The sequence below is a fragment of the Mesoplodon densirostris genome, chromosome 14 (assembly GCF_025265405.1).
Source record: "Mesoplodon densirostris isolate mMesDen1 chromosome 14, mMesDen1 primary haplotype, whole genome shotgun sequence".
Lineage (NCBI taxonomy): Eukaryota > Metazoa > Chordata > Mammalia > Artiodactyla > Ziphiidae > Mesoplodon > Mesoplodon densirostris.
In genome coordinates, this window is record NC_082674.1 from 22,392,666 (window position 1) to 22,419,930 (window position 27,265).

Consider the following 27,265-nt stretch of genomic DNA (forward strand, 5'->3'; position numbering starts at 1 on the left):
AAAGAGAAGGTGTCAGGCAGGTAGTGTCACAGATGTCCACTGTATCAGCTACCCTTTCAGATGTCTTTATCTATCCCTTACAAAGAGCTGTATGAACTACTTACATAAAAGCTTTATCTTCCTTTTCCTTAAGTTATGGAACCATCCTGGGGATGTGGTAAATGGTGTCGTATTTGTTCCATATGCGCTTAAAGAAAACTCACTATTGTTTTAACTTGTTTTGTTGGGCTCCTGGATGACAGTCTGGCACAAGGTTTGTATCTGTAGGTGTGCATAAAATCACAACTCAGATGCCTGAGGATGTGGTTTAGTTTGATTTGTAAAACAGTTACAAAAACTGATGCTTATATAAATAAGCCTAGCTTCTTATCAGACTCATTAAGGACACATTGTTAGGGTAATAGGGGAAACCCCACACTCCAGATTCTTTCTCTAGAAACATTGGTAAGTAGAGAAGGTGGCGGAAGCCAGGAAACATCCTGTGCTTCCAATGAGGACCCTGGCTGTACTGCAACCCCCCGCCAACCTCTAACCCTCTGGAGAGAAGGCTCCATTTTATACACCTTTTAGTCAATGCTGTGATTATTCAAAGAAAGTTGGTGGTTCTCAAGGCTATGTCTGTTAGGTATAATAACCGTTGGGACAGTAGTTGACCAATGAAATCTTGATCATCATTATTTTAAAAGAGCCAGGAATTTTTTTCCCCAAAGTTGTTTGCACATGTGTTTCAATTTAGTTTTATAAACAGAAGCTATAACCAACATATTAAGGTTAAGTACAGCTTCACAAGCAGATTCCTGCATAAATGAGAGCAGTGAAATGGTTTTTGTTTATGAAACTAATAAGCAAGATTAAAAAAAAAAAACCCTAGCCCCATATGATATCGTGACATCTCATAGTAATGAACTCAAAATGTCACTTTTAGAAAACATGGGTAGGTGACAGAAGCTCTCTCCTGGTATCCTGACTCCCCTTCTAAGAGCTGGCTGTTTCAAGAACATTCTAGTTCTCCCCTCCCGACCCAACAATCAGCTCTTCTTAATTCCACTGAGTACAGTTAGTTAATCACAGAGTGTGGCCTAATCGTACAGAATTGAAGGAAGATTGATGTTATGGCTTAGAACTCTGCAACCTTCATCAGTGTTCTTGGGGAAGCCATCCTCTTTCCTTCATTGAGTCTGTGTGAAGATGTCAAACAAATACATTTTATTTGGCATGGTGACCTTTATAGCTTTTAGTCTTCATACTCTTAAAATTTTAAATGTCTTGCTCCACAGTTTCTAAAAGTAAACATTAAAACACATAAAGCATATACTCCTCAACTAGTTTTGAATACCCATTGGTGCAGGCAGAATAGTCTATTTGGGATAAAAAGGGAATAAGAAAGGGCTGCTTAAGTTGCTCATGGTCGTTTGGAGCACACAGGATTTAGACACTAAATGGAGGACAAGTACGTGTATAGTAAATCTCTGCTATCTTTTCTGCATGTGGGTTTCCAAGTTTTTTATATCTTTCTTTGAGCACTGATAGTCTTTTCTTTGTGCCCAGCAGCATGCCAGTGGGTATAGCATCGTGGCTAAGAGTCCAGGTTCTGAGTCAACATACATGGGTTCAGAATTCATTTTCACCATTTAATCACTTTCAAGCCTCAGTTTCTTCATCTGCAAATGTACAATAATAGTACCTACCTTATAAGGCTGTTACGGCAATTGTATGAGATAATGCATAGAAAGCACTAAGCAAAGTGACTATTGAATAAACACTGAATAAATGTCAGCTGTTGTTATTAGACATAATAGGAAGTAGGAGATCTCTACCCTGCCCTCAAGAAATTCACAGTCTGTTTGGAATTTAAAATATACACTGCTTAAACAGCATGGGGAATTCATGAAGCAACATGTAAAAACTACCAAGGGTAGACGTAGATCACACTGCAGTTGAAAGGAATCTTAATGGAGCAAGTGAATTTACAATCAGAGTTAAAGAAATTAAAGTCACTGGGACTTCCCTGGCGGTCCAGTGGTTAAGACATCACCTTCCAATGCAGGGGGTGCGGGTTCGATCCCTGGTCGGGGAGCTAAGATCCCTCATGCCTCACGGCCAAAAAACCAAAACATAAAACAGAAGCAATATTGTAACAAATTCAATAAAGCCTTTAAAAAATGGACCACATTGAAAAAAAATCTTTAAAAAGAAAAAAGAAATTAAAGTCACACCAATTAAGAAAAGGAGAGAAAGAGCATTTTTAAATTGTGCTTTATTTTTTAATTGAAATATAGTTGCTGTACAATATTATGTTACCTTCAAGTGTACTACATAGTGACTTGACATCTGCATACATTATGAAATGATCACCACAATATTATTGACCATATTCCTTATTCTGTATATTATATCCCTGTGGCTTATTTATTTCACAACTGGAGGTTTGTACCTCTTAATCCCCTTCACCTATTCTGCCCTTCCCAACCCCCTCAAGAGAAAGAGCTTTTTGATAAGGGAAATGGCAAGTGTAGAAGTGTTAGTCAAGATCTAGTAAAATATATGGGGAGGGGCCCGGTTCGTCTGGACTAAGCAGAGGGAATATTTTTACTCCCATTTCTATTTGGAGAAACCAAATCAGATGTAACTATCTTAAAGGCTACCTTCACAAGATATATCAAAGTAATTTTTAGGCAAGAACTCAGTATGTGGTGAGATAAGCAGTAACTAGGCCTTCAGAACCCCAACCCCAGTGCTGCAACCCCTGCTGCATGGAAAGGAGGGGCCCAGGGCCAGGAGCCACACCAGCAGGCAAAAGGGCCCGACAGGATGCAATGGCCCATTGATTCCTTACTCTTGTATCCATTTTGCTTTCCGACTACACTGCCTTTCCTTGCACTTGTATATTTCCCAGCACTTTGATGAAGAGTAAATGACCTGATTTCAAAAAAAATGACCAGTGTCTTTATTGGACAGAGACCCCTTAGCAGTGAGACAAAGGTCTTCTGTTAGGTACATCGTTTTCCTTGTTCTTCCATACTTCTTTTGCTTAGATTTAATTCAGTTCCCTAGCATGTTCACTGTCATGTCTTAATGCTAGTAGAATACAAATTCAAATTTTGACTGGGACTGCTTATGCTGATGTATAGCTGATGTATAACACAGTGAGTCAAGAGGACTTTTTATCCTAAATCTCCCATCTCAAGTAATGAGAGGCCACTGCTGAGTCTCCATAAGCTGTCTTTGAACACTCTCTTGAAATTTCCATTCCCTCCTCACTCCTTGCCCCCTTCCCCTGCTTTCCTTTTTCTCCATAATATTTGTAACATATTATCTATTTTCCTTACTTTGTTAAATGTTTGTTAAATGAACAGTAGCATCATGAGAGTCTTATTCTCTTACTTGAAAAAACTTGACTTTGAAAAATCTAAATTTATGTAATTTGATGACGAATCTGTAATATCAAAATACTGGGCCTGTAAAGTACAAACCTCACTTAGTATATTTTAAAATAAGGTTCTGTTTGGGGAATTTTTAATTTGCTTACATCTTTTCAAAAGCTCATAGCTTTTGTATAATGAGGTGCTTACTCAGACCTAGTTTTTTCGCCCTAGGAATCATGATTAATCCTGGGTCTTGTTTAATATCATTTTAAATGTAACTCAAAATGGTTCTTAGAACTCTATTTTTGACAGACAGTATAATAGCTTCCTTATAGTCTTTATGTCCACAAACTGGTTTTGCTAGTAATGCTTATAGCTTTGTTGTAAGCCTTTTTGAATTGAGAAATACAATGGCTTTTTTACAGTCTTCCTATGTGACATGTGGTTTGTAATATATATTGTCCAGCTAATGTCTATCAGCAATTAGTTAATTGATAGTTTGTTCCTGTATTGACACTCAACATATAGGGACTTGTTTAATGGCTGCTTTCCTCACTTGGAAAATTAGCATATCAAAAAGGTACAACATAATGATAAATTGTACTTGTGTTTGCTTTCATTTCCAAGGCTAATTGTTGTCTTTTCTACACCCTTTTGATATTTGCAATGAGCAGTGATTGAGAATAGGTGTATAGATAAACCATTATGAACTAAGCAGAATGTTAACTTTTATTAGTTGGTATATCCTTCGCTTACCTATGATTCAGCTTTGAGTTTTCTTTGATAAAATCTTAAGTAGTCATAGATTTAAGGAACTAAAGATATAAATATTGAGAATCTTTCTAGCAAAAAGCATTTTCTGTTTTACTTCATTATTTCCTCATTCTTACAGTCATTCCTGCATTAATTCAGTTTTTTTCAACCAATTTGCTATATATTTACTATGTTCCAGACACTGGGGATACAAAAATGAACAGGAAAAACTCCCAGCCTGCAAGGAACTCACCATCTAGTGACTATTCACTGCAAGCTGTAGGAACCCCTTTGTGCTACAGCCAAGTGCCGAGCCAAATCCATAGTTAGTTTTCAGCAAAATATCATGGCCATTATTGCTTCACCCTATGTATATCAGTGCCTGACATGCTTTTATAAAGGTAGGAGTCAGTATTTTTTTTTTTTTTTAGCTTCAGCAGATTCGGCGTCTTTCCCCCATTTTAGCTTGTTGCAGTTTCAAATGGCGCAGATAGAAAGCCCTGAAAATGTATACTTAAACATTTTTAAATGTCCCCTACTACACAGTAACCACCCCCTGTTTTCCAAATGCTGCCATTAGTGGTTACAATAATCATCTGTAATGTTAGCTTCTAAGAGCCATGGTACAAGAGCTTCTTTTATAATTTCCCAGATGGAAAGGAACACATGTACAAGCCTGTTAGAGTTACAGAAACTGGAAACAGCTCTGTGTGGATTTGTATTTTTGGATCTCTTTGGGCTTATTTAAGCTCTCAAAGTCAAACTTACGTATCCATTAGGAATCAAATACCAACTCGGGGAAAACTCACGTGCCACACCAAGGGGAATAAATCATATTAAAGTAGTTCATAAAAGGAACTCCTGGAAACAGCTATTTTCATATTCAGAGTAACGTTTCGTGTACTTTTTGCAGGATGCCAGGTAATAAATGTTGATTATATAAACCAGGGTCATTCCGATTGTTTGGAGGACTGTCTCTGAGCATTTCTGTTCTTTGCTTAAATAGTAGTGAAATGAGAAGTTAAAAAGCAGGAAAGGAAAATAATGATAAATTATCCATAGGCATATGGAATGAAGCTGTTAATTAAAAGAGTTTTTAGTGGCCCCAAGTTTTGCAGTGTTTTTTTTTGTTTGTTTGTTTGTGGTACGCGGGCCTCTCACTGTTGTGACCTCTCCCGTTGCGGAGCACAGGCTCTGGACGCGCAGGCTCAGCAGCCATGGCTCACGGGCCTAGCCGCTCCGCGGCATGTGGGATCTTCCTGGACCAGGGCACGAACCCGTGTCCCCTGCATTGGCAGGCGGACTCTCAACCACTGCGCCACCAGGGAAGCCCTGGTTTTTTTTGTTTTTACAGAGTTTTGTGACTTGAGGTCAGAGCCTTGACCTTTAACAAGGAAACTTAGTCATTGGGGAAAGGTATCTGAAAGTCAATTCAATGTTAGTTCTTTTTTTATTGTCTCTCTTAAGATGACCAGCCTAACTCAAAAGAGGGACTACTTCTACACTTAGATCATAAAATGAATTTGTCCTGGGACTTCCCTGATGGCACAGTGGTTAAGAATCTGCCTGCCAATGCAGGGGACACCGGTTCAAGCCCTGATCCGGGAAAATCCCACGTGCCATGGAGCAGCTAAGCCTGTGAGCCACAACTACTGAGCCTGCGCACCACAACTACTGAAGCCTGCGTGCTCTAGGGCCTGTGCTCTGCAATGAGAGAAGCCACCGCAGTAAGAAGCCCACACACTGCAACGAAGAGTAGCCCCCTCTCGCTCTAGCTAGAGAAAGCCCACGCGCAGCAACGAAGACCCAACGCAGACAAAAATAAATAAGTAAAGTAAATAAATTTATAAAAAAATAATAAAATGAATTTGTCCCTCTGAATGTGAATTTTTTCAAGCTCAGCTTCAACCTTATTTTAGATATTTTATGAGTTTTAGCGTCATATAATTACATAGTTTCTATTTGTTGAGACTATAAGTATTTTTAAAAATTTCCATCCTTCTTTGCAGAAAGGAATATTCAAGGTTGGATTCTTTATCATCTATAAAAGAGCAAAAAGTGATAGATAAACTCAGACTCCCAATCTTGGCTTTCCTTTTAAAACCACTAGTTCTAGGGACCTTGGTGTATCTGGTGCGGAGGGGGTTGTGTGTCGGGGGGGGAGGACAGGAGCAAGGAGCCAGTACTTAGTTTCCAGACATCACTGGTGACAGCAACTTTTGTAAAGCAGGTTGCTGAAAATTACTAGGAGTGGAGAAAAACAGTTAGGAATTAACATTAAATTGTTTATTGATTTATCCATTCAGCAAACATTGAGTGGTTTCTGTGTTCCAGGCACTGTACTAAGATCATCCTTGTACATACTTCCTGTGTCATACCACCTAAAAATATATTCCAGATATACATGTGTATTGCAAATCTACATGTAAAAATAAAATTGTAACAATGTTAGATGAAAAACTAGGAAAATGGTTAAACAACCCCTGAGTTATTAACCAGATTTAACTCTATAGAAATGTAAATTTTCTTCTGATGTCAGAAGAGCCCCTAGACAAAGTCAGAAGTCAAAAAGAGAAAATATTTATAATGCACCTGATAGACAAGGGTTAGTAAATCTAATAAACAACAATAACAAAAAAAATCTAAGAACCTTTAAGCAAAATGGGTAAAGCATTTGTTGGGAAAATTTACAGGAGAAACATAAATGACCAGTAAACAAGTGAAAAAAATTGCCCAGCTTCATTCATTGAGTCTAAATTGAGATACCATTTTCCAGCTATCAGATTGCCAACATTAAATTGAAGAGTGACAACAGCCAGTGTTATCCAGTGACTCAGGATGAACGGAAAGAGGCTCTCTCTCATACTGATGCAAATTCATGGGTCCAAATGTGAACTGCTGTAAAATTTTTAGAAAAACAGTCTATTAAACTCTATTAAAATGTAAAATATTTATAACCTTTGACCCAACAGCTGAGTTTTAGTTATCTCCTAAGAAATATGAACCCCACTAGTAAAGGGTATATATACAAGGATATTTATTGTAGCACAATCAAGTAGCTAAGAACTACAAACAACCTGAATGTCTGTTGCTAGGGGAATGGTTAAATAAAAAATAAATCCATGCCGTGGAATATTATGTGGCTCTTTAGAAAGCAGTTGGTAGAGTCCTGTGTATAATATGACTCCATTAGGGAAAACAAGACACAGGGTTAAAGAGTTATTTATATGCAAGTGTGTGTGTGTTTTTATGATCATAGAAAAATGTGTTTAAGGCCACATACACGGTTACTATTGGCTACCTTGAAAAGTGAGGGTGGAAATGCTTTTTCTTTTAAAAACTTCTGTATCATTTGACTAGTTACAACAAGGCTAAATTTTGTAATGTAAAATGAAAAGACAGTTGAGAAGTTAGAAAAGAGGGAATGAAAAGGGAAGGGTAAGTGGCCAAGAGACAGAAGAAGACCAGGAGAGTATAGTTTCTTAGAAGCAAGAAAGAGAATTTCCCAAGGAGAGAGATTTCCATGTCAAATACTGTTTAGAGATCAAGTAAGGTAAGGACCGAGAGGCATTTGCTGTGTTTAGTGGCTGCCTGTGGGAAGAAGTAGGGTCAGAAGGCTACTCTAGTGGGCTAAGGGGAGGCTAAGAGGAGGGCAGGGAGTGAGGCAGGGAGCGTGGACCACTCTTTCAGCCGTCTGTGCAGGGGAGGAGAGACAGAACCCAAGGAACTAGGTAGAGAGCAGCATGATTCTTTTCTTTCTTTTTAAAATTTTTATATTTTAAGATGGGAGAGACTTCCAGTCCTTGTCCCTATGTATACTTGCCACACTTGTGCATCCTATAGACACAATAGAAGGCAGAGCAAGGACGCTGAAGATGCTAGAGGTGAGCAGGTGAGCATGATGTCCAGCTTCCTAGGATGCAGGAGAAACAGGGCTGAGGTTAGTTTTAGATCAAAGGAAGGACTTCATATCTGAGATTCTCACAGCTCATGGGCAGTGATTCTTAAAGTCTGGGTTGGGACCCTCCTAGGATGGCTGCTGAGCCCTCCTGAGGACCTGTGAACTGATTCGGAAATGTGGGTCAGTTCTTACCGGTCCCTCGGGGTGAAAGATGCGCAATGCTATTAAGTTTTTTAAAAAACCTACATTTGACTTGGAGCCACTATCAACCAGAAATAAATTATTAAGGGTTATTAAAATTTGCTATTCACAAATTGAAGTCAACATGCAACGAGAATTTATTCTAATTTGGTATTTTCTTCTGGCAGTCTGGCAAGTACTCAGTGCTTGGCAGTAATCATAAAGCACATGTAGATAGTTGTAAATCCCACAATTTTAATTCAGGACAATTCAGTGTTATCATCCGTGTTGGTTTGGGTTGGTTATGACATTCGATTGTTGCTATTCTTGCTTTTTAATTATAAATTACAGTAAGTTTAGCTTTATCATTATCAGTCTAGTTTATTGTGGGTTGTTTGGTAACCTCTCAATGTTTCTTGACACATATTTGGATCAACAATGTTTTTGTCATAATATTCTTATAACTAGCCTTTTAAGATACGTATGTCTTGTGGTTCACATATGAATCATCCATAATCATTTTGCAAAAGCAGATATGTACATTAACACCCTGCCATTTGCATGTACAGTGGAATACTTCATAGTGATATGCTTCTTGGTAATGTTTGCCATTTAAATAACTTATATTATCAAGGTAGATATAATAAAATTACTGGGTATTTTAAGATTTTGTTGTTGTCTAGTGATATAAATCATGTTTATAATGCATCTTCATCCTAGGAAAAGTAAATTTTAAGCCATTTGTATGTATTATGTAAATTATAAGCCATTATATATCTTGCTAGCAACATGATTACTGTAATTTGTTAACTATGTTTTTGTCTAATTCTTTGTTATCACCAGATTCACTTTTCCCCTCTTGGAATGTGGGAACAAGTGAAATTGGTGGCAGTCTTTTTCTAACTGTGGTAGGCTTTGGTCAGAAAGGTTGAAAGCTATCACTCTAAAAGAGTGACTAGGTAGGTGGCAAAGGATGTGTGGCGTCCTGAATCCAGGTAACTCACACCTCTGGTCTCATTGCTAGTGGGCTGTAAGCTGGTCACCAGAAAGATGTCATGAGAGAAGGAACTGATGGCATTGTGTTTTTCACTAACTGTTTAAGGATGTGAATGAAGACCCGGGAGAAGATGTGGCCCTCCTTTCTGTCAGTTTTGAGGACACTGAAGCCACTCAGGTGTATCCTAAGCTGTACTTGTCACCCCGAATTGAACAGTAAGTATCTGTGTCATTTATGTTATGTAGCCTGATGCTTCTCCTTGTTAATCAAACATGCTTGTTACTTCTTTTGCCACTCTTAAACCCTTAAAATGACTTCTCTTTATTGACTTTTGATTTCTTAAAAATGAATTATATTCAGAGTTTAGATTTCAGAGTAAGTGCAGTTAGTATTTGCCACTGTGATCTTTGGATGAGACTTGTGCAGTTTGTGATGTGAATACTGTGCCTGGTGGAGTGGATTCACAATTGTGACTCCTTCCAAATGCCCCTGAGTATGTATGGTTACCCAAAAGAAGACTGCTGAACAACATCCTACACAATTTCTTGTGTATTTGTAATGCTTCCCGTTGTTTGCAAAAATGTAACCAGTATCCTGACAGTATTAACTTATTCAGATTAGTGAAGGAATAGAATAAGCAGATAGCTTAAAACGATGATATGTTCGAATTATTTTTCTGTGTTGAAATAGTTCTATATAACTTTACACAACATTCAGGCTACATGGTACAAGTAGTTTATTTTATTTTATTTTTTTAACATCTTTATTGGAGTATAATTGATTTAGAATTATGTTGTGTTAGTTTCTGCTGTGTAACAAAGTGAATCAGCTATATGTATACATATATCCCCATATCCCCTCCCTCTTGCGTCTCCCTCCCACCCTCCCTATCCCACCCCTCTCAGTGGTCACAAAGCACCGAGCTGATCTCCCTGTGCTATGTGGCTGCTTCCCACTAGCTATCTGTTTTACATTTGATAGTGTATATAAGTCCATGCCACTCTCTCACTTCGTCCCAACTAACCCTTCCCCCTCCCCGTGTCCTCAAGTCCATTCTCTCCATCTGCATCTTTATTCCTGTCCTGCTCCTAGGTTCTTCAGAACCTTTTTTTTTAGATTCCATATATATGTGTTAGCATACAGTATTTGTTTTTCTCTTTCTGACTTACTTCACTCTGTATGACAGACCCTAGGTCCATCCACCTCACTACAAATAACTCAATTTCGTTTCTTTTTATGGCTGAGTAATATTCCATTGTATATATGTGCCACATCTTCTTTATTCATTCATCTGTCGATGGACACTTAGGTTACTTCCATGTCCTGGCTACTGTAAATAGAGCTGCAGTGAACATTGTGGTACATGACTCTTTTTGAATTATGGTTTTCTCAGGGTATATGACCAGTAGTGGGATTGCTGGGTCGTATGGTAGTTCTATTTTGAGGTTTTTTTTTTTTTTTCTGTGGTACGCGGGCCTGTCACTGTTGTGGCCTCTCCCTGTTGTGGCCTTTCCCGTTGCGGAGCACAGGCTCCGGACACGCAGGCCCAGCAGCCATGGCTCACGGGCCTAGCTGCTGCGTGGCATGTGGGATCTTCCCAGACTGGGGCACGAACCCATGTCCCCTGCATCAGCAGGCGGACTCCCAACCACTGCGCCACCAGGGAAGCCCTATTTTTAGTTTTTTAAGGAACCTCCATACTGTTCTCCGTAGTGGCTGTACCAATTTACATTCCCACCAACAGTGCAAGAGGGTTCCCTCTTCTCCACACCCTCTCTAGCATATTGTTTGTAGATTTTTTGATGCTGGCCATTCTGACCGGTGTGAGGTGATACCTCACTGTAGTTTTGATTTGCATTTCTCTAATGATTAGTGATGCTGAGCATCCTTTCATGTGTTTGTTGGCAATCTGTATATCTTCCTTGGAGAAATGTCTATTTAGGTCTTCTGCCCATTTTTGGATTGGGTTGTTTGTTTTTTTGATATTGAGCTGCATGAGCTGCTTGTATATTTTGGAGATTAATCCTTTGTCAGTTGCTTCGTTTGCAAATATTTTCTCCCATTCTGAGGGTTTTGTTTTTGTCTTGTTCATGGCTTCTTTTGCTGTGCAAAAGCTTTGAAGCTTCATTAGGTCCCATTTGTTTATTTTTGTTTTTATTTCCATTTCTCTAGGAGGTGGGTCAAAAAGGATCGTGCTGTGATTTACATCAAAGAGTGTTCTGCCTATGTTTTCTTCTAAGAGTTTGATGGTGTCTGGCCTTACATGTGGGTCTTTAATGCATTTTGAGTTTATTTTTGTGTATGGTGTTACAGACTGTTCTAATTTCATTCTTTTCATGTAGCTGTCCAGTTTTCCCAGCACCACTTATTGAAGAGGCTGTCTTTTCTCCATTGTATATTCTTACCTCCTTTATCAAAGATAAGGTGACCATATGTGTGTGGGTTTAACTCTGGGCTTTCTATCCTGTTCCATTGATCTGTGTTTCTGTTTTTGTGCCAGTACCATACGGTTTTGACTACTGTAGCTTTGTAGTATAGTCTGAAGTCAGGGAGCCTGATTGTTCCAGCTCCGTTTTTCTTTCTGAAGATTGCTTTGGCTATTTGGGGTCTTTTGTGTTTCCATACAAATTGTGCAATTTTTTGTTCTAGTTCTCTGAAAAATGCCACTGGTAGTTTGATAGGGGTTGCATTGAATCTGTAGATTGCTTTGGGTAGTGTAGTCATTTTCACAGTGTTGATTCCTCCAGTCCAAGAACATGGTATATCTCTCCATATGTTTGTATTATGTTTCATTTCTTTCATCAGTGTCTTATAGTTTTTTGCATACAGGTCTTTTGTCTCCTTAGGTAAGTTTATTCCTAGGTATTTTATTCTTTTTGTTGCAGTGGTAAATGGGAGTGTTTCCTTAATTTCTCTTTCAGATTTTTCATCATTAGTATATAGGAGTGCAAGAGATTTCTGTGCATTAATTATGGATCCTGCTACTTTACCAAAAGCATTGATTAGCTCTAGTAGTTTTCTGGTAGCATCTTTAGGATTCTCTATGTATAGTATCATGTCATCTGCAAACAGTGACAGTTTTACTTCTTCTTTTCTCATTTGGATTCCTTTTATTTCTTTTTCTTCTCTGATTGCTGTGGCTAAAACTTCCAAAAATATGTTGAATAATAGTGGTGAGAGTGGGCAACCTTTTCTTGTTCCTGATCTTAGCGGAAATTGTTTCAGTTATTCACCGTTGAGAACGACGTTGGCTGTGAGTTTGTCATATATGGCCTTTATTATGTTGAGGTAAGTTCCCTCTATGCCTACTTTCAGGAGGATTTTTATCATAAATGGGTGTTGAATTTTTTCGAAAGCTTTTTTTGCATCTATTGAGATTATCTTATGGTTTTTATCCTTCAGTTTGTTAATATGGTGTATCACATTGATTGATTTGCATATATTGAAGAATCCTTGCATTCCTGGGATAAACCCCACTTGATCATTGTGTATGTTTCTTTTAATGTGCTGTTGGATTCCATTTGCTAGTATACTGTTGAGGATTTTTGCATCTATGTTCATCAGTGATATTGGCCTGTAGTTTTCTTTTTCTGTGACATTTTGTCTGGTTTTGGTATCAGGGTGATCGTGGCCAGGTAGAATGAGTTTGGGATTTTTCCTCCGTCTGCTATATTTTGGAAGAGTTTGAGAAGGATTGGTGTTAGTTCTTCTCTAAATGTTTGATAGAATTCACCTGTGAAGCCATCTGGCCCTGGGCTTTTGTTGGTTGGAAGATTTTTAATCACAGTGTCAATTTCAGTGCTTGTGATTGGTCAGTTCATATTTTCTGTTTCTTCCTGGTTCAGTCTTGGAAGATTGTGCTTTTCTAAGAATTTGTCCATTTCTTTCAAGTTGTCCGTTTTATTGGCGTATAGTTGCTTGTGGTAATCGCTCATGATTCTTTGTATTTCTGCAGTGTCAGTTGTTACTTCTTTTTCACTTCTCATTCTGTTGATATGAGTCTTCTCCCTTTTTTTCTTGGTGAGTCTGGCTAATGTTTTATCAATTTTGTTTATCTTCTCAAAGAACCAGCGTTCAGTTTTACTGATCTTTGCTATCATTTCCTTCATTTCTTTTTCATTTATTTCTGATCCGATCTTTATGATTTCTTTCCTTCTGCTAACTTTGGGTTTTTTTTGTTCTTCTTTCTCTAATTGCTTTAGTTGTAGGGTTGGGTTGTTTGAGATTTTTCTTGTTTCTTGAGGTAGGATTGTGTTGCTATACACTTCCCTCTTAGAACTGCTTTTGCTGCATCCAATAGGTTTTGGTCGTTGTGTTTTCATCATCATTTGTTTCTAGGTATTTTTTGATTTGCTCTTTGATTTCTTAAGTGACCTCTTGGTTATTTAATAGTGTATTGTTTAGCCTCCATGTGTTTGTATTTTTTACAGTTTTTTTCCTGTAATTGATATTTAGTCTCATAGTGTTGTGGTAGGAGAAGATACTTGATACAATTTCAATTTCCTTAAATTTACCAAGGCTTGATTTGTGACCCAAGATATGGTCTATCCTGGTGAATGTTCCATGAGCACTTGAGAAGCAAGTGTATTCTGGTTTTTTTGGATGGAATGTCCTATCAATATCAATTAATTCCTATTGTTTAATGTATCATTTAAAGCTTGTGTTTCCTTATTTATTTTCATTTTGGATGATCAGTCCATTGGTGAAAGTGGGGTGTTAAAATCCCCTACTATTATTGTGTTACTGTCCATTTCCCCTTTTATGGCTGTTAGCATTTGCCTTATGTATTGAGGTGCCCCTATGTTGGGTGTATAAATATTTACAATTTTTATGTCTTCTTCTTGGATTGATCCCTTCATCATTATGTAGTGTCCTTCTTTGTCTCTTGTAATAGTCTTTATTTTAAAGTCTATTTAGTCTGATATGAGAATTGCTACTCCAGCTTTCTTTTGGTTTCCATTTACATGGAATATCATTTTCCATCCCCTCACTTTCAGTCTGTACGTGTCCCTAGGTCTGAAGTGGGTCTCCTGTGGACAGCATATATACGGGTCTTGTTTTTGTATCCATTCAGCTAGTCTGTGTCTTTTGGTGGGAGCATTTAATCCATTTACATTTAAGGTAATTATCAATATGTATATTCCTATTACCATTTTCTTAATTGTTTTGAGGTTGTTATTGTAAGTCTGTTCCTTCTATTGTGTTTCCTGCGTAGAGAAGTTCCTTTAGCATTTGTTGTAAAGCTGGTCTGGTGGTGCTGAATTCTCTTCGCTTTTGCTTGTCTGTAAAGGTTTTAATTTCTCTGTCTAATCTGGATGAGATCCTTGCTGGGTAGAGTCATTTTGGTAGTAGGTTTTTCCCTTTCATCACTTTCAATAGGTCCTGCTACTCCCTTCTGGCTTGCAGAGTTCCTGCTGAAAGATCAGCTTTTAACCTTATGGGGATTCCCTTGTATGTTAATTGTTGCTTTTCCCTTGCTGCTTTTAATATTTTTTCTTTGCATTTAATTTTTGATATTTTGATTAATATGAATCTTGGCGTGTTTCTCCTTGGATTTATCCTGTATGGGACTCTCTGCGCTTCCGTACTTGATTGACTATTTCCTTTCCCATATTAGGGAAGTCTTCAACTATAATCTCTTCAAATACTTTCTCAGTCCCTCTCTTTTTCTCTTCTTCTTCTTCTGGGACCCCTATAATTCGACTCTTGGTGCGTTTAATGTTGTCCCAGAGGTCTGTGAGACTGTCCTGAATTCTTTTCATTCTATTTTCTTTATTCTGCTATGTGGTAGTTATTTCCACTAGTTTATCCTCCTGGTCACTTATCCGTTCTTTGCCTCAGTTATTCTGCTGTTGATTCCTTCTAGAGAATTTTTAATTTCATTTATTTTGTTGTTCATCATTGTTTGTTTGCTCTTTAGTTCTTCTAGGTCCTTGTTAAATGTTTTTTGTAATTTCTCCATTCTATTTCCAAGATTCTGTATCATCTTTACTATCATTACTCTGAATATTTTTTCAGGTAGACTGCCTATTTCCTCTTCATTTGTTTGGTCTGGTGGGTGTTTACTTTGCTTCTTCATCTGCTGCGTGTTTCTCTGTCTCTCATTTTGCTTAACTTACTGTGTTTAGGGTCTTCTTTTCACAGGCTGCAGGTTCGAAGTTCCCGTTGTTTTTGTGTCGGCCCCCAGTGGGTGAGGTTGGTTCAGTGGGTTGTGTAGGCTTCCTGGTGGAGGGGACTGGTGCCTGTGTTCTGGTGGATGAGGCTGGATCTTGTCTTTCTGGTAGGCAGGACTGAGCCTGGCAGTGTGTTTTGGGGTGTCTGTGACCTTATTATGATTTTAGGCAACCTCTCTTCTAATGGGTGGGGTTGTATTCCTGTCTTGCTAGTTGTTTGGCATGGGGTGACCAGCACTGGAGCTTGCTGGTCGTTGAGTGGAGCTGGTTCTTAGTGTTGAGACGGAGGTCTCTGAGAGAGTTCTCGCTGACTGATATTACATGGGGCCGGGAGGTCTCTGGTGGTCCAATGTCCTTAACTCGGCTTTCCCACCTCAGGGTCTCAGGCCTGACACCCAGCCGGAGTGCCGAGACCCTGTCAGCCACACGGCTGAGAAGAAAAGGGAGAAAAAAAAGAGAGAAAGAGAAGTAAATAAATAAAATAAAATAAAATAAAATAATTAAAATAAAGAAATAGGGGCTTCCCTGGTGGCGCAGTGGTTGAGAATCTGCCTGCCAATGCAGGGGACACGGGTTCGAGCCCTGGTCTGGGAAGATCCCACATGCTGGGAGCAACTAAGCCCATGCACCACAGCTACTGAGCCTGCGCGTCTGGAGCCTGTGCTCCGCAACAAGAGAGGCCGCCACAGTGAGAGGCCCGTGCACCGCAATGAAGAGTGGTCCCCGCTTGCCGCAACTGGAGAAAGCCCTCGCACAGAAACGAAGCCCCAACACAGCCAAAAATAAATAAATTAATTAAAAAGAAAAATCTTAGAAAAAAAAGAAATATTATAAAATTTTTTTAATTAAAAAAAACTTTTTAAGTAAGGAAGAAAAAAAGGAAGAGAGCAACCAAACCAATAAACAAATCCACCAATGATAACAAGTGCTAAGAACTATACTGAGATAAACATAAAAATCAGAAACTAGTCAGTTGCACACAGCAAACCCCAAGTCTACAGTTGTTCCCAAAGTTCACCGCCTCAGTTTTGGGATCATTTGTTGTCTATTCAGGTATTCTACAGTTGCAGGGTACGTCGAGCTGATTGTGGAGATTTAATCCCCTGCTTCTGAGGCTGCTGGGAGAAATTTCCCTTTCTCTTCTTTGTTTGCACAGCTCCTGGGGTTCACCCTTGGATATGGCCCCGCCTCTGCATGTAGGTCACCCTCTGGCATCTGTTCTTCACCCAGACAGTAGGAGGTTAAAGGGGCGGCTGAATAGGGGGCTCTGGCTCACTCAGGCCGGGGGGAGGGAGGGGTAGGGAATGTGGCGGCAGAGGCCAGTGTGACGTTGCACCAGCCTGAGGCACGCCGTGTGTTCTCCTGGGGAAGTTGTCCCTAGATCACAGGACCCTGGCAGTGGCAGGCTGCACAGGATCCCAGGAAGGGAGGTGTGGATAGTGACCCGTGTTTGCACACAGGATTCTTGGTGGCTGCAGCAGCAGCCTTAGTGTTTCATGCCCGTCTCTGGTGTCCACGCTGATAGTCACGGCTCACACCCGTCGCTGCAGCTCGTTTAGGCTGTGCTCGGAATCTTCTCTCCTCGCGCACCCCGAAACAATGGTCTCTTGCCTGTTAGGTAGTACCAAACTTTTTCCTGGACTCCCTCCCGCTGGCTGTGGTGCACCAGCCCCCTTCAGGCTATGTTCACGCCGCCAACCCCAGTCTTCTCCCTGGGATCTGACCTCTGAAGCCCGAGCCTCAGCTCTCAGTCCCCACCCACCCCAGCGGGTGAGCAGACAAGCCTCTCGGGCTGGTGAGTGCTGGTTGGCACCGCTCCTATGTGCGGGAATCTCTCCGCTTTGCCCTCCGCACCCCTGTTGCTGTGCTCTCCTCCGTGGCTCCGATGCTCCCCCCTCTGCCACCCGCAGTCTCCTCCCACGGAGGACCTTCCTAGTGTGTGGAAACCTTTTCCCCTTCACAGCTCCCTCCCAGAGGGGCAGGTCCCGTCCCTATGCTTTTGTCTCTGATTTTTCGTTTTTCTTTTGCCCTACCCAGGTACGTGGGGGAGTTTCTTGCCTTTTGGGAGGACTGAGGTCTTCTGCCAGCGTTCAGTAGGTGTTCTGTAGGAGCTGTTCCACATGTACATGTATTTTTGATCTATTTGTGGGGAGGAAGGTGATCTCCATGTCTTACTCCTCTGCCATCTTGAAGGCCCTGTGGTACAAGTAGTTTAATATCACGTTTGTGTTTTAGCTCAATAACTTTATTCATCAGTAATGAATCTTATAAGGACTAGCCTCGCAACGTGCTTATTGTTGGCTAAAATGCTTTACTAGCTTATTCTACTTCAAAGGAAGTTGAGGTTCATCGAAAATGGATTGTAAGCAGGTTTGGTTGGGAACTTCTGACAGGACAGATTTTTCATCAGCAGAGAGAGTTTTTACAGACCAATTGAAATGTTATTATTAAAATTCTCTGTAAGTCATTTAGTCAGGGTTGGCTGATTTCTGTCTGAGTTGTGGTCACCATCCACATTCACGTACTAAGCTATTTTCACCCCCTCTGTCCTTAGTTGCTTTAATTTATGAATCATGGACATACCGTCTTACACACTGATAAAAGACATGGCTGTTTATCCTCAAATATGGAAGATTATGAGCATTAATAACCCACAGGCGTTCTCTCATCTATTTATATACATGACAGCACCTAGAACAGGACCTTAACAGTAACAGGCACTCAATGAATGTTTTCATTTATAACTGAAAATACTGACCCATAGCAGTAAGAGGCCAAAGGGTGTTGAAGGCAGTACAGTGAAGTGGTAACAGGCAAGGGTTCCAGGCTTAAGCATATCTGGTTTAAACCTGGGTTCTGTCACTTAGCAGCTGGCAAAATAGGTAACATCTTTGAACTTGTTTCCTCATCTGTAAAACAGGGGTAATAATACCTATTTCTTAGTGTTGTTTTGAGCATTCTATTAAATACTGTTCATAAAGCATTAACTGCAGTGCCTGGCACTATAGCAAGTAGTAGCTATTAATGTTATTATCACTGATACAGTTTACAGGAGAAGACTGAGTGAGTGGGTTAGTGGTTAGTAGGACAAGTTGGGGCAGAAAAGAAGAGGATGAGTAAACAAGTGAGTGAATACTAGTTCTGGAGTAGCCACTCAGTACATACGTAATGAGTGAAATTAAGAAGGTATTTTGGTGATGACAAAAAAGAGTTATCAATAAAACATCACAAGATGTGGGTAATAAGAATGTATCAGTTAAGCTGCAGCCAAGAATTTGCCAGCTCAGAAAAGCGATGTTGCCAGCATCCACATTAATTTTCTTTGAAGTGATTGCACCTACTTTGCAAGTAAACTTGCTAATAAAATATTTCTCACTCTAAAAGTCAAAGATATGAAGGGAAGAATTATTGGTGAAGGGAATATTTTAAAAGCGATTTCCTATTTCTAAAATCTAACTTTCTACATTTACCCCCCTCTTTTTATGTTACGAACTGGCCACAGCTTACTTTTCCAGATCAGTTTCCAGTCATTTCCCCTTCTGTAGCCTGTCCTTCACTTGAAGTTTTCTTAATTCACATGTACTCTCTTGCCTCCATGCCTTTGCTAAAGCTGTTGCCTCCATGTAAAATCCCTTCTCTAATGCCCTCTTTGCATTGAAATATTACACATTTTCTAAGGCCTTAATCAAATGCCATCTACCACCCATTTTCCCTGAGCACAATTAATCTAGCCTTCCCCTGAGTTCTTGTAACACTGAATTTATATCACTCTTATACTCTTGCCCACCCTAGATTTAGTTAGTGGTGTGCGTTTCTTTTGTGTGTTTTGTTTTTCATCTTTTAACTATGAAGCAATTCAAGGGCAAGGAACACGTCTTTTCATTCCTTTAATGCTTTTACGAATGCAGTACACAGTAAATAATAGCAAGTAATAGTAAATAATTGTCAGTATTCTAGGTCAGTAAGTAATTCTCACAAGAAAATGTGAAGATGCTGCACTGAGAAGCTTTACAGTTTTCCTGGTTGATACAAGTTCACTTAGTAGAACTGCGTTTGTAATACCAAAGAAAAACGAACAAAAGTTCGTATGCCCTTCAGTAGAGGTTGTAAAAATGAGGTTTTAGAGAAAGGTTAAAATGGAAAGTGGCCAAATTGTGGTATGACCTTCTAAGGACTTACATAGTTGCTAAAGTTATTAATATCTTTGGTTAACTCTTGCAGAGTTCAGAGCACAGAAAAGAAGTAATGTCATTTCATCAAGGCCAAGGTCATAGGATAGATTATAGGAACTGAGTGAAGAGAAGTTGGTATGATCTTTGATATTGTGTTAAGCTCTCATTTGTTTTCTGCGTTTCATGCTATCCTGTCAACTTTTAACTATCGAGGCATTGATTATAGAGTCAGACTTGGAGAGTTCTTTCAGGAGTCATGGGAAAAGCATCCCATGTGGGCCCGCCCGAAGCTGATGCCAGAAGCTTGCCCTAGCCGAAGCTTGTACTCTTTTTGGCTTCTGCTGTGGCTCTTTCTAGGAAGTTCCAAGTCCCATGCAGTGTATTTGACAGGCAGAGGCCCAGGAGACCAATAACCTGATCCACATTAGGTAAAAATGGTCAAGAAAAGACTCTCCATGGGCATGGTAGGATATCTTGAGCTTGGGAGATACCCCATTTTAGTCTGGCTGATGTACCTCTGCCCCAGCTTGTCTGTGCAGTAGGCAAGGGTACTGTGCTCACGTTAACTAGTCTGAGAAATAGGAGAAGGCTACTTTGGGGTCTTGTCATCAGATGTAAGGAAAGGGATCATTTACTGTACCCTAAAGATTTCTAGGGACATGGATACCAGCTGCCCCCAAATTAGAGACTGCCACAAAAGGGAACATCTGTCAGAGACATTGGGTAGAAAACTCCCAAGTGTATTATAATTTATGAAGCTCTGCAATGCAGTCTCACTTCAGAAGTCTGTCCTGGAATTGTTGTCTGGTGTTTCTGGCAGCTCTGGAAAGCATGACTGACTGGCCGCCTTTATAGTGTTTAGATGCATGTTGTTTCCTGGTCTCCCACTGTGTGCGTATATGGCTTGCAAAGTAAACGCTTCTGAGAACTTTGTGTTCTTCTCCAACAAGGGACATTTATGAAATGCACATATTTCAAGGTCCATACATTTGTTTTCCAAGGAACCAAAACCAGTCAGTTGAATTAGACACAAAGGACTGTTCATTAAATTTTAAAAAGTTAGTGGTAAAGTATGCAAAAAAAGCTAGTGGTAAGTTATGAAAATTAAATTTTGGTTGAATAATAGGAGTGGGGGGGGGGACTAGATTCCAAACCAGTTGCCTTTTTTTCCTGGCATAAAAGCTGGAATCGGCCTCCCTGGTGGCGCAGTGGTTGAGAGTCCACCTGCCGATGCAGGGGATACGGGTTCGTGCCCTGGTCTGGGAGGATCCCATATGCCGCGGAGCGGCTGGGCCCGTGAGCCATGGCCGCTGGGCCTGCGCATCCGGAGCCTGTGCTCCGCAACGGGAGAGGCCACAACAGTGAGAGGCCCGCATACCGCAAAAAGAAAAGAAAAAAAAAAAAAAAAAAAAGCTGGAATCATAGGATAACGTCATCAGAGCTGGCACTAAACCTGATCTACCTTCCCCTCCTCCCCAGACTGCTGGCAGTTCTGGTGGTGACACCAGAGGTTAAATGGGCAGCACAGAATGCACAGTTCTCTTCCCCAAAAGGTGTGGGCCCTTTCCTTGGCTTGAGCTGGTTTGTGGGAGTAGTTTGAAGAAAACCAACTCGTCACTCCCTGTGCTGTTCCCACTCTGTGCATAAAAAGAGGACTTCAGCCCCTGAGGCGGACCAGGTGGCATCTTTCACAAGTACAGAATTTGTTTTTAGAACTTTGTGTTGTTGAGTTCCAGCCCCGCCTTGGAAATAAATACTCAAAGCTTACCAGCCCACAGACACCATTAGTGAGGCCTGTGTGCCTGCAAATATCCATGCATTCATTCTTTCAGGCAAAAAAAGGCAGTGAAAAGTGACCAAGTGTAAGGCCCTTTGCTAGATGCTTCAAAATGAGATTTGGCTTATGCCCTTAGTTTGCTTATAATCAGTAAGGGAGGTAAGAACAAATATGACACGTTCCAACTTGTATGTAGAAAAAGCACGATTAGATTTGGCATTAGAAGCCCTCTGTTCCTCCACTTGCGAGCTGGCAGTCTTGCTCAAGATACTTAACCTTTTTGAGCCTCATTTCATCTTCTGTAAAGGGGGATAAATCTTAGGCTTCAGTTTCATCCACTCCAAGATGGGATATATATGAAAGTGCCTACTGTAGTGTTTGACTCATGGTTGATGTTCAGTTAGTGCTTCTTGAGTTGTATAAACACCTAAGAAAAGACATTAACTACTGAAAGACTTCAAGGGAAGAGGAGGAGATCACATTTCCAATCAATTTGTGAGGAGGGGACTTTGGAAAACTTTGGAAGTGTGGCACTTCCAATGCAGTGTGGCTTTTCTAGAGATTAAATGTGTAATACTGTAACAATAAAAATGTATTTGTTTTGTGCTTTGAAATGTTCAAATTGCTTTAAGATTTAGCATCCCATCTGATCTTCATGATAATATTCCTAGCATGAGTTTTTTTTAAATTGAAGTATAGTTGATTTACAATGTTTTGTTAATTTCTGCTGTACAGCAAAGTGACTGAGTTATACATATATATACATTCTTTTTTTATATTATTTTCCATTATGGTTTATCATAGGATATTGAATATAGTTTCCTGTGTTATACAGTAGGTCCTTGTTGTTTATCCATTCTGTATATAAAAGCTCACATCTGCTAACCCCCAACCTCCCACTCCATCCCTCCCCCAGCCCCCTCCCCCTTGGCAACCACAAGTCTGTCCTCTATGTCCGTGAGTCTGTTTCTGTTTTGTAGATAGGTTCATTTGTGTCATACTCTAGATTCCACATATAAGTGATGTCATATGGTATTTGTCTTTCTCCTTCTGACTTACTTCACTTAGTAGGATAATCTCTAAGTCCATCCATGTTGCCACAAATGGCCTTATTTCATTCCTTTTAATTGCTGAGTAGTATTCCATTGTATATATGTGCGACAATTTCTTTATCCATTCATCTGTCGATAAACATTTAGGTTGTTTCCATGTCTTGGCTGTTGTGAATAGTCTAGCATGAGTTTTATAATACATCTTTTTCCCTCTAAAACCTGGAATTCTGAGACCCTTCCTAGCATCCTTCACTGCCTTTACTTCCTTTTCCAACCCATTAACTTATGATAAATTATGTTTCCCGTGATTCCACCCTTATGCCTCTTTCATGGCCTCACCTCTTTGTGGATGACCCTCAAATCCCTATTTCTAATCCCAGCTTTTCTCCCTGTTTACAGATCTGCTTTTCTAGCCACTTGATAGATACATCCTTTTGTGTGTTCAGTTGACACCTCAAATTCAAAGTGTCTGAAACCAAACTCATCATTCCTCCAGTAGATGAGTGTTTTCTGCTTCACGGTCTTCTTTCTGTTCACAGCACTCTCATGGTCTTTGGTGCCCAGGTGCTGCGTCTCAAGGGCAATAGCCAGCCCACTGTTTTATACTAGAAACCCTGTCTCCACAATATCTCTATTTTTGTCATTCCTCCTGTCATTTCTCTTCAGTCCTTCAATTGCCATGTCTCCTGATGGCCTTGTAACTTTTCCTCCTATTTCAGTTTATTTTGCACAACACTCTCACTGTCTTCTTGAAGTAAGTTCCGGTCAGGTAGTGTCCTTTCCTTGCTCCACACCACCAGTGCCTCCCTGTCACCAACTGAATTAAGCACAGCTCTCTCATCATCCAAAGTATTCTCTGTTTTAATCCCAGCTTGCCTTTCCACCCTGATCTGGCTTCTATATATTTCCTGTTGTTCAGCCAAACTGTTTTTTTGTGTGTGATTTCCTGTGAACACCCTTTGTACTTTTTTCATTGTTGTATCTTTGCTTGGACGGCTTCTTATACTAGAACATTGAATTTATTTTCCTCTCCTATAGGGTCTGTCCTCTTTATTCTTCTCCATCACCACCTTCTCTGTGGAACTTTTCTGCCCACCACCACCTGCCTCTCCAGCATGACTGCAGTCTCCCCTCCTGTGTTTGTGCCTCTATTATCATACTGTTTCCCTGGACTATAAACTCTATAAGGGCGGGCTTCTTTTTCCAACAGTTGAGGGTTGGTGAGCCACAGCCCACCTCCTGCCAAGCTGGCCCTGCCCTTGGGTCCCACGTGATCTCAGTCGCAGTCGCCACATATTGGACTCCCTGGTGGGGCAGAAAGCTTTGGACCTGTTGGATCGCTGTGCCTGCAAAGGCAAGTGGTTTCCATTGTTGTTTCTTGTTGCTGTGCTTTGTGGCTAGCCAGCAGGCTTGTTTCCCTGTGAACCCTGGCCTTGTTTCTGAGAGGTGGAGCTTTATTTTGTAGGAGTGGCTTATCAGCTGAATCCTGGAAGTGGTACATATGCTTCTGATCTCATGTGACCTGTCATCTACTCCTACTGTGGCCTTTCCAGCTTCTCTTTCCCTGCCTTTACCCCCACAGTGTGCCTGGCCACAGACATGGTCACTTGGAACATTTGGATAGCCTGTAATCCACAAAGACTGGGATAAGTGGAAATTTGACTAAAGGGCCTAGAGAAAGGGGGTGGGGAGAACTGAATGTTAAAGTAATACTTAGAATTATGGGTGAGATTTCATGAGATTATGGATATTAAATTCAGATAAATCAGATAAAATAAGTTTTTTAAAAGCAATGAGCAAATTCAATATTTTGTGATTTTATTTAAATCTGATACTGAATGCAACATCTTAACAGGATGGGGAATTTTCATTTTAGATGCTCAGAAGATTTTTTAGAATAATAAAGAAACTGTGCAACTAAACACAGGTAGATTTAAAATAAAAGTAAACTTGCCTTTTATTTTTAAAGCTGTATCAACTGTCTCAAGAAATGTGACCCCAGATCTCTTGGGATGATTTTGTGTCAGGATTTAAGTAATAGAACATCATAGTAAACATGGTTTAATTTAGCCTTACTTATGTTTGCTTGAGTCACTGGGATAATCCTATAATAAATATTGTGCTCCTGGAGTGGTTTTTTTTTTTTTCTCTTTGATAAATATATAGTCCAGAGTATGCTAAGACAACCAGCTGTCAGGAGAGATGTGTATTTGGTTTTATTGGAGTGAGCTATCTTAGTCTCTAGGGACTTGAGATGTTCATTTTACTAGTCCGGGAGCAGGGCCAGAAGGGTTCTTCGTGACTTAGAATGGAATTCTGAAGAGTAAGCTCAGCAAGTTTTCATTAGTGAGTTTGGCCTTTTGTCTTGCCTGTGCCTCCCAAAAGATCAAGAGCTCAGCCTGCACTTGGAAACATTATAAAAAAGACCAGAATGGAATTTAGTTCAGGGAAAAAAATCGATCAGTCCCCAAATACCATATTTTTGGAAACATTCTGGTTCAGAACTCCTGTCCCCCCAGCCGCCTAAGTTAGTGATAGATTAATGTTTTTATCTAGCTTTCTTTTTAGGCAGACAGTAGACATTTAGAAAGAAGACGTATATAAGTCTGTGATACCTTAAATCTCACTGGTACATGTTTCTTAAACTTGTTGGACCCTTAAGCTCTGTCTTAGATTTATTTTGTGTCTTTGGGAAGTTCTGTGTCTTGTTTCTTTCAAATGCTGTTCTCTCTACAGCATAATGATTAGCTTAAAGCTGTAAGATATAATGTGTCCTCATTTAAAAGCTGAGGCCTAGCACCTTTCTACTAAACATCTCAAGGATTTTGTGCAGAGTTTTTTTCTGTAATGAAGACGAGAACCTTATGATTTTCAATTTAACAGTACATCTCAACAGCGAAGCTCTGAGCACTGATCATTACATGCAGTCAGTGTTCATTTATATTTATTCACAAGTAGGAAAATATTCCTCAGTGAAAGGTCTGAGATAAAGAGTGGGTAGTTCATGAAAACATTAAGCTGTGTTATAGGCGGGAACAGAGAAATAAGAAAGCGGAAGAGAAAATAGTCTAGAATGTTCCAGAACTGATGGAAGGCACCAAATAGAAGAAGTACAAGGAATCTCAAACAGGCTAAATAAAAAGAAATTGACACCTAGATACATCATCTGAACAGCAAAGAGGAAAATATCTGAAATTGACACATTATGTGTAAAGGAATAGCAGATTGACACCAACCTCGTTGACAATCTTGGAGAGTCGTGGACTTTACCCCCCAAAAATATACAGACACAGAAAGTTCAAATAAAGGTCTGAAAGTAACACACCTGCCCCTGAAGCCAATTCATAAACTTCATTTAAGGATCCTTGTTCTAGATTTCATTTCTTCATTGTTAATTGCCTTCTATACTATCTCATGCTGAAACAATCATGGAAGCTTCAAATTTAACATCTAAAGTGCAAATTATCATCTAACATTGCCCATCTCCCCTTCCTCAAAATCTACTCTTCTCCTATGTTCTTATTTTCATTAATGACTTAACTGTCCTTCTACTGACCACAGCCATGAAACCTAGGCATCCTATTTTTGACCTTCCTCCCGCCATTGTTTCCTGTATCTAAACAACTGCCACTTGATGTTGCCTCGATGATGTCTCTCACATTTATCTCCTCACCCTTCCCCCCAGCCCTGTTTCAAGCCTCTATGTTCCTAACTCTTTGCAGATTAATCTTTCAAAAGCAGAACTCCATCCATGTCACTGCCTTGCTTAAACACTCTTAGTATCTCTTTACTGAACAGGCGAGAAAACTGCCTGCTACATTGTCCTGTGTGAGGAGCTCAGCAGCCCCCATGCTCCCAGCCCCTGTGGACCACATGTCCCAGACACGTGAACCACAGGCGATGTAACCAGGGACAGGTACTTCTGGGGATTCTCCTTAATTTGTTTTATAAGTGTAGCTGTATTTGTTTACAACTTTTTTTTTTTTTTTTTTTTTTTTTTTTTGCGGTACGCAGTTCTCTCACTGTTGTGGCCTCTCCCGTTGCGGAGCACAGGCTCCGGACGCGCAGGCTCAGCGGCCATGACTCACGGGCCCAGCCGCTCCGTGGCATGTGGGATCTTCCCGGACCGGGGCACGAACCCGTGTTCCCTGCATTGGCAGGCGGACTCTCAACCACTGCGCCACCAGGGGAGACCTGTTTAAAACTTTTTATCCAACATTTTTAGGTGTGTTGTAGCAAGGGGACTCTTTAGGTTATCTAGGTGGCCATATTGCCAAGATGTTCTTCTGCCTTGTGTCTTGATTGTTCTAGTTTCCACAGGGTCGACTATGATTGTAGATGTGCTCTGAATGATATTCCACTGATATTCTGCTGTGCAGCTGTGGAAACTCTTTCCTGTTTTTCTTTACTTCTTGTGTTTTTTAGTAAACCTCTATCCTTTCAGATAACTTAGCTGAGCCATTGTCATCTCTCCATCAGACTATTGGAATACTGTTCTAAGTGGTCTCCTGCACCCACTCCTTCCCCGTTTCCATCTAGTTGCCACGCTGCAGGCGGAGTGGACTTCCGAGAACAAATCTGCTCTCATCATTCTCTTGCTTAAAAGCCAAGTTCATCCCCTTCCCTCATAAATGATCACTCACCAGCTTTATCCAACTTGTTGCTTTTCCCCATATCTCCCAGGCGTATTCCTTTTTTTTTTAAACTACCTAATCTAGTATATCCTCAAGTTCTAGCATTTTTTTCTTCATACCGTCTTGAAGTCTGAACTCCTCCAAGTCTATTTCTTCCTAACTTGTTGTTTCAGTTAACTTCCTTTTTAATCCTTTTTGTCAATAACTGGGTGGAAGTAGAAACTAGTGTGTAAAAAATGAAGTTATGAAAAAGACGGTCAC

The 27,265-nt window shown here is 40.2% G+C and overlaps 1 protein-coding gene across 1 annotated transcript in view; it reads left to right on the plus strand.

The window, feature by feature from the left end:
* BABAM2 (BRISC and BRCA1 A complex member 2) overlaps positions 1 to 27,265 on the plus strand; it is a 454,460-nt gene that overhangs the window by 235,544 nt on the left and 191,651 nt on the right. Inside the window, exon 7 of the mRNA XM_060117521.1 lies at positions 9,302 to 9,411. Coding sequence (XP_059973504.1) covers positions 9,302 to 9,411 — 110 coding nt within the window. The remainder of the gene's footprint in view (positions 1 to 9,301; positions 9,412 to 27,265) is intronic.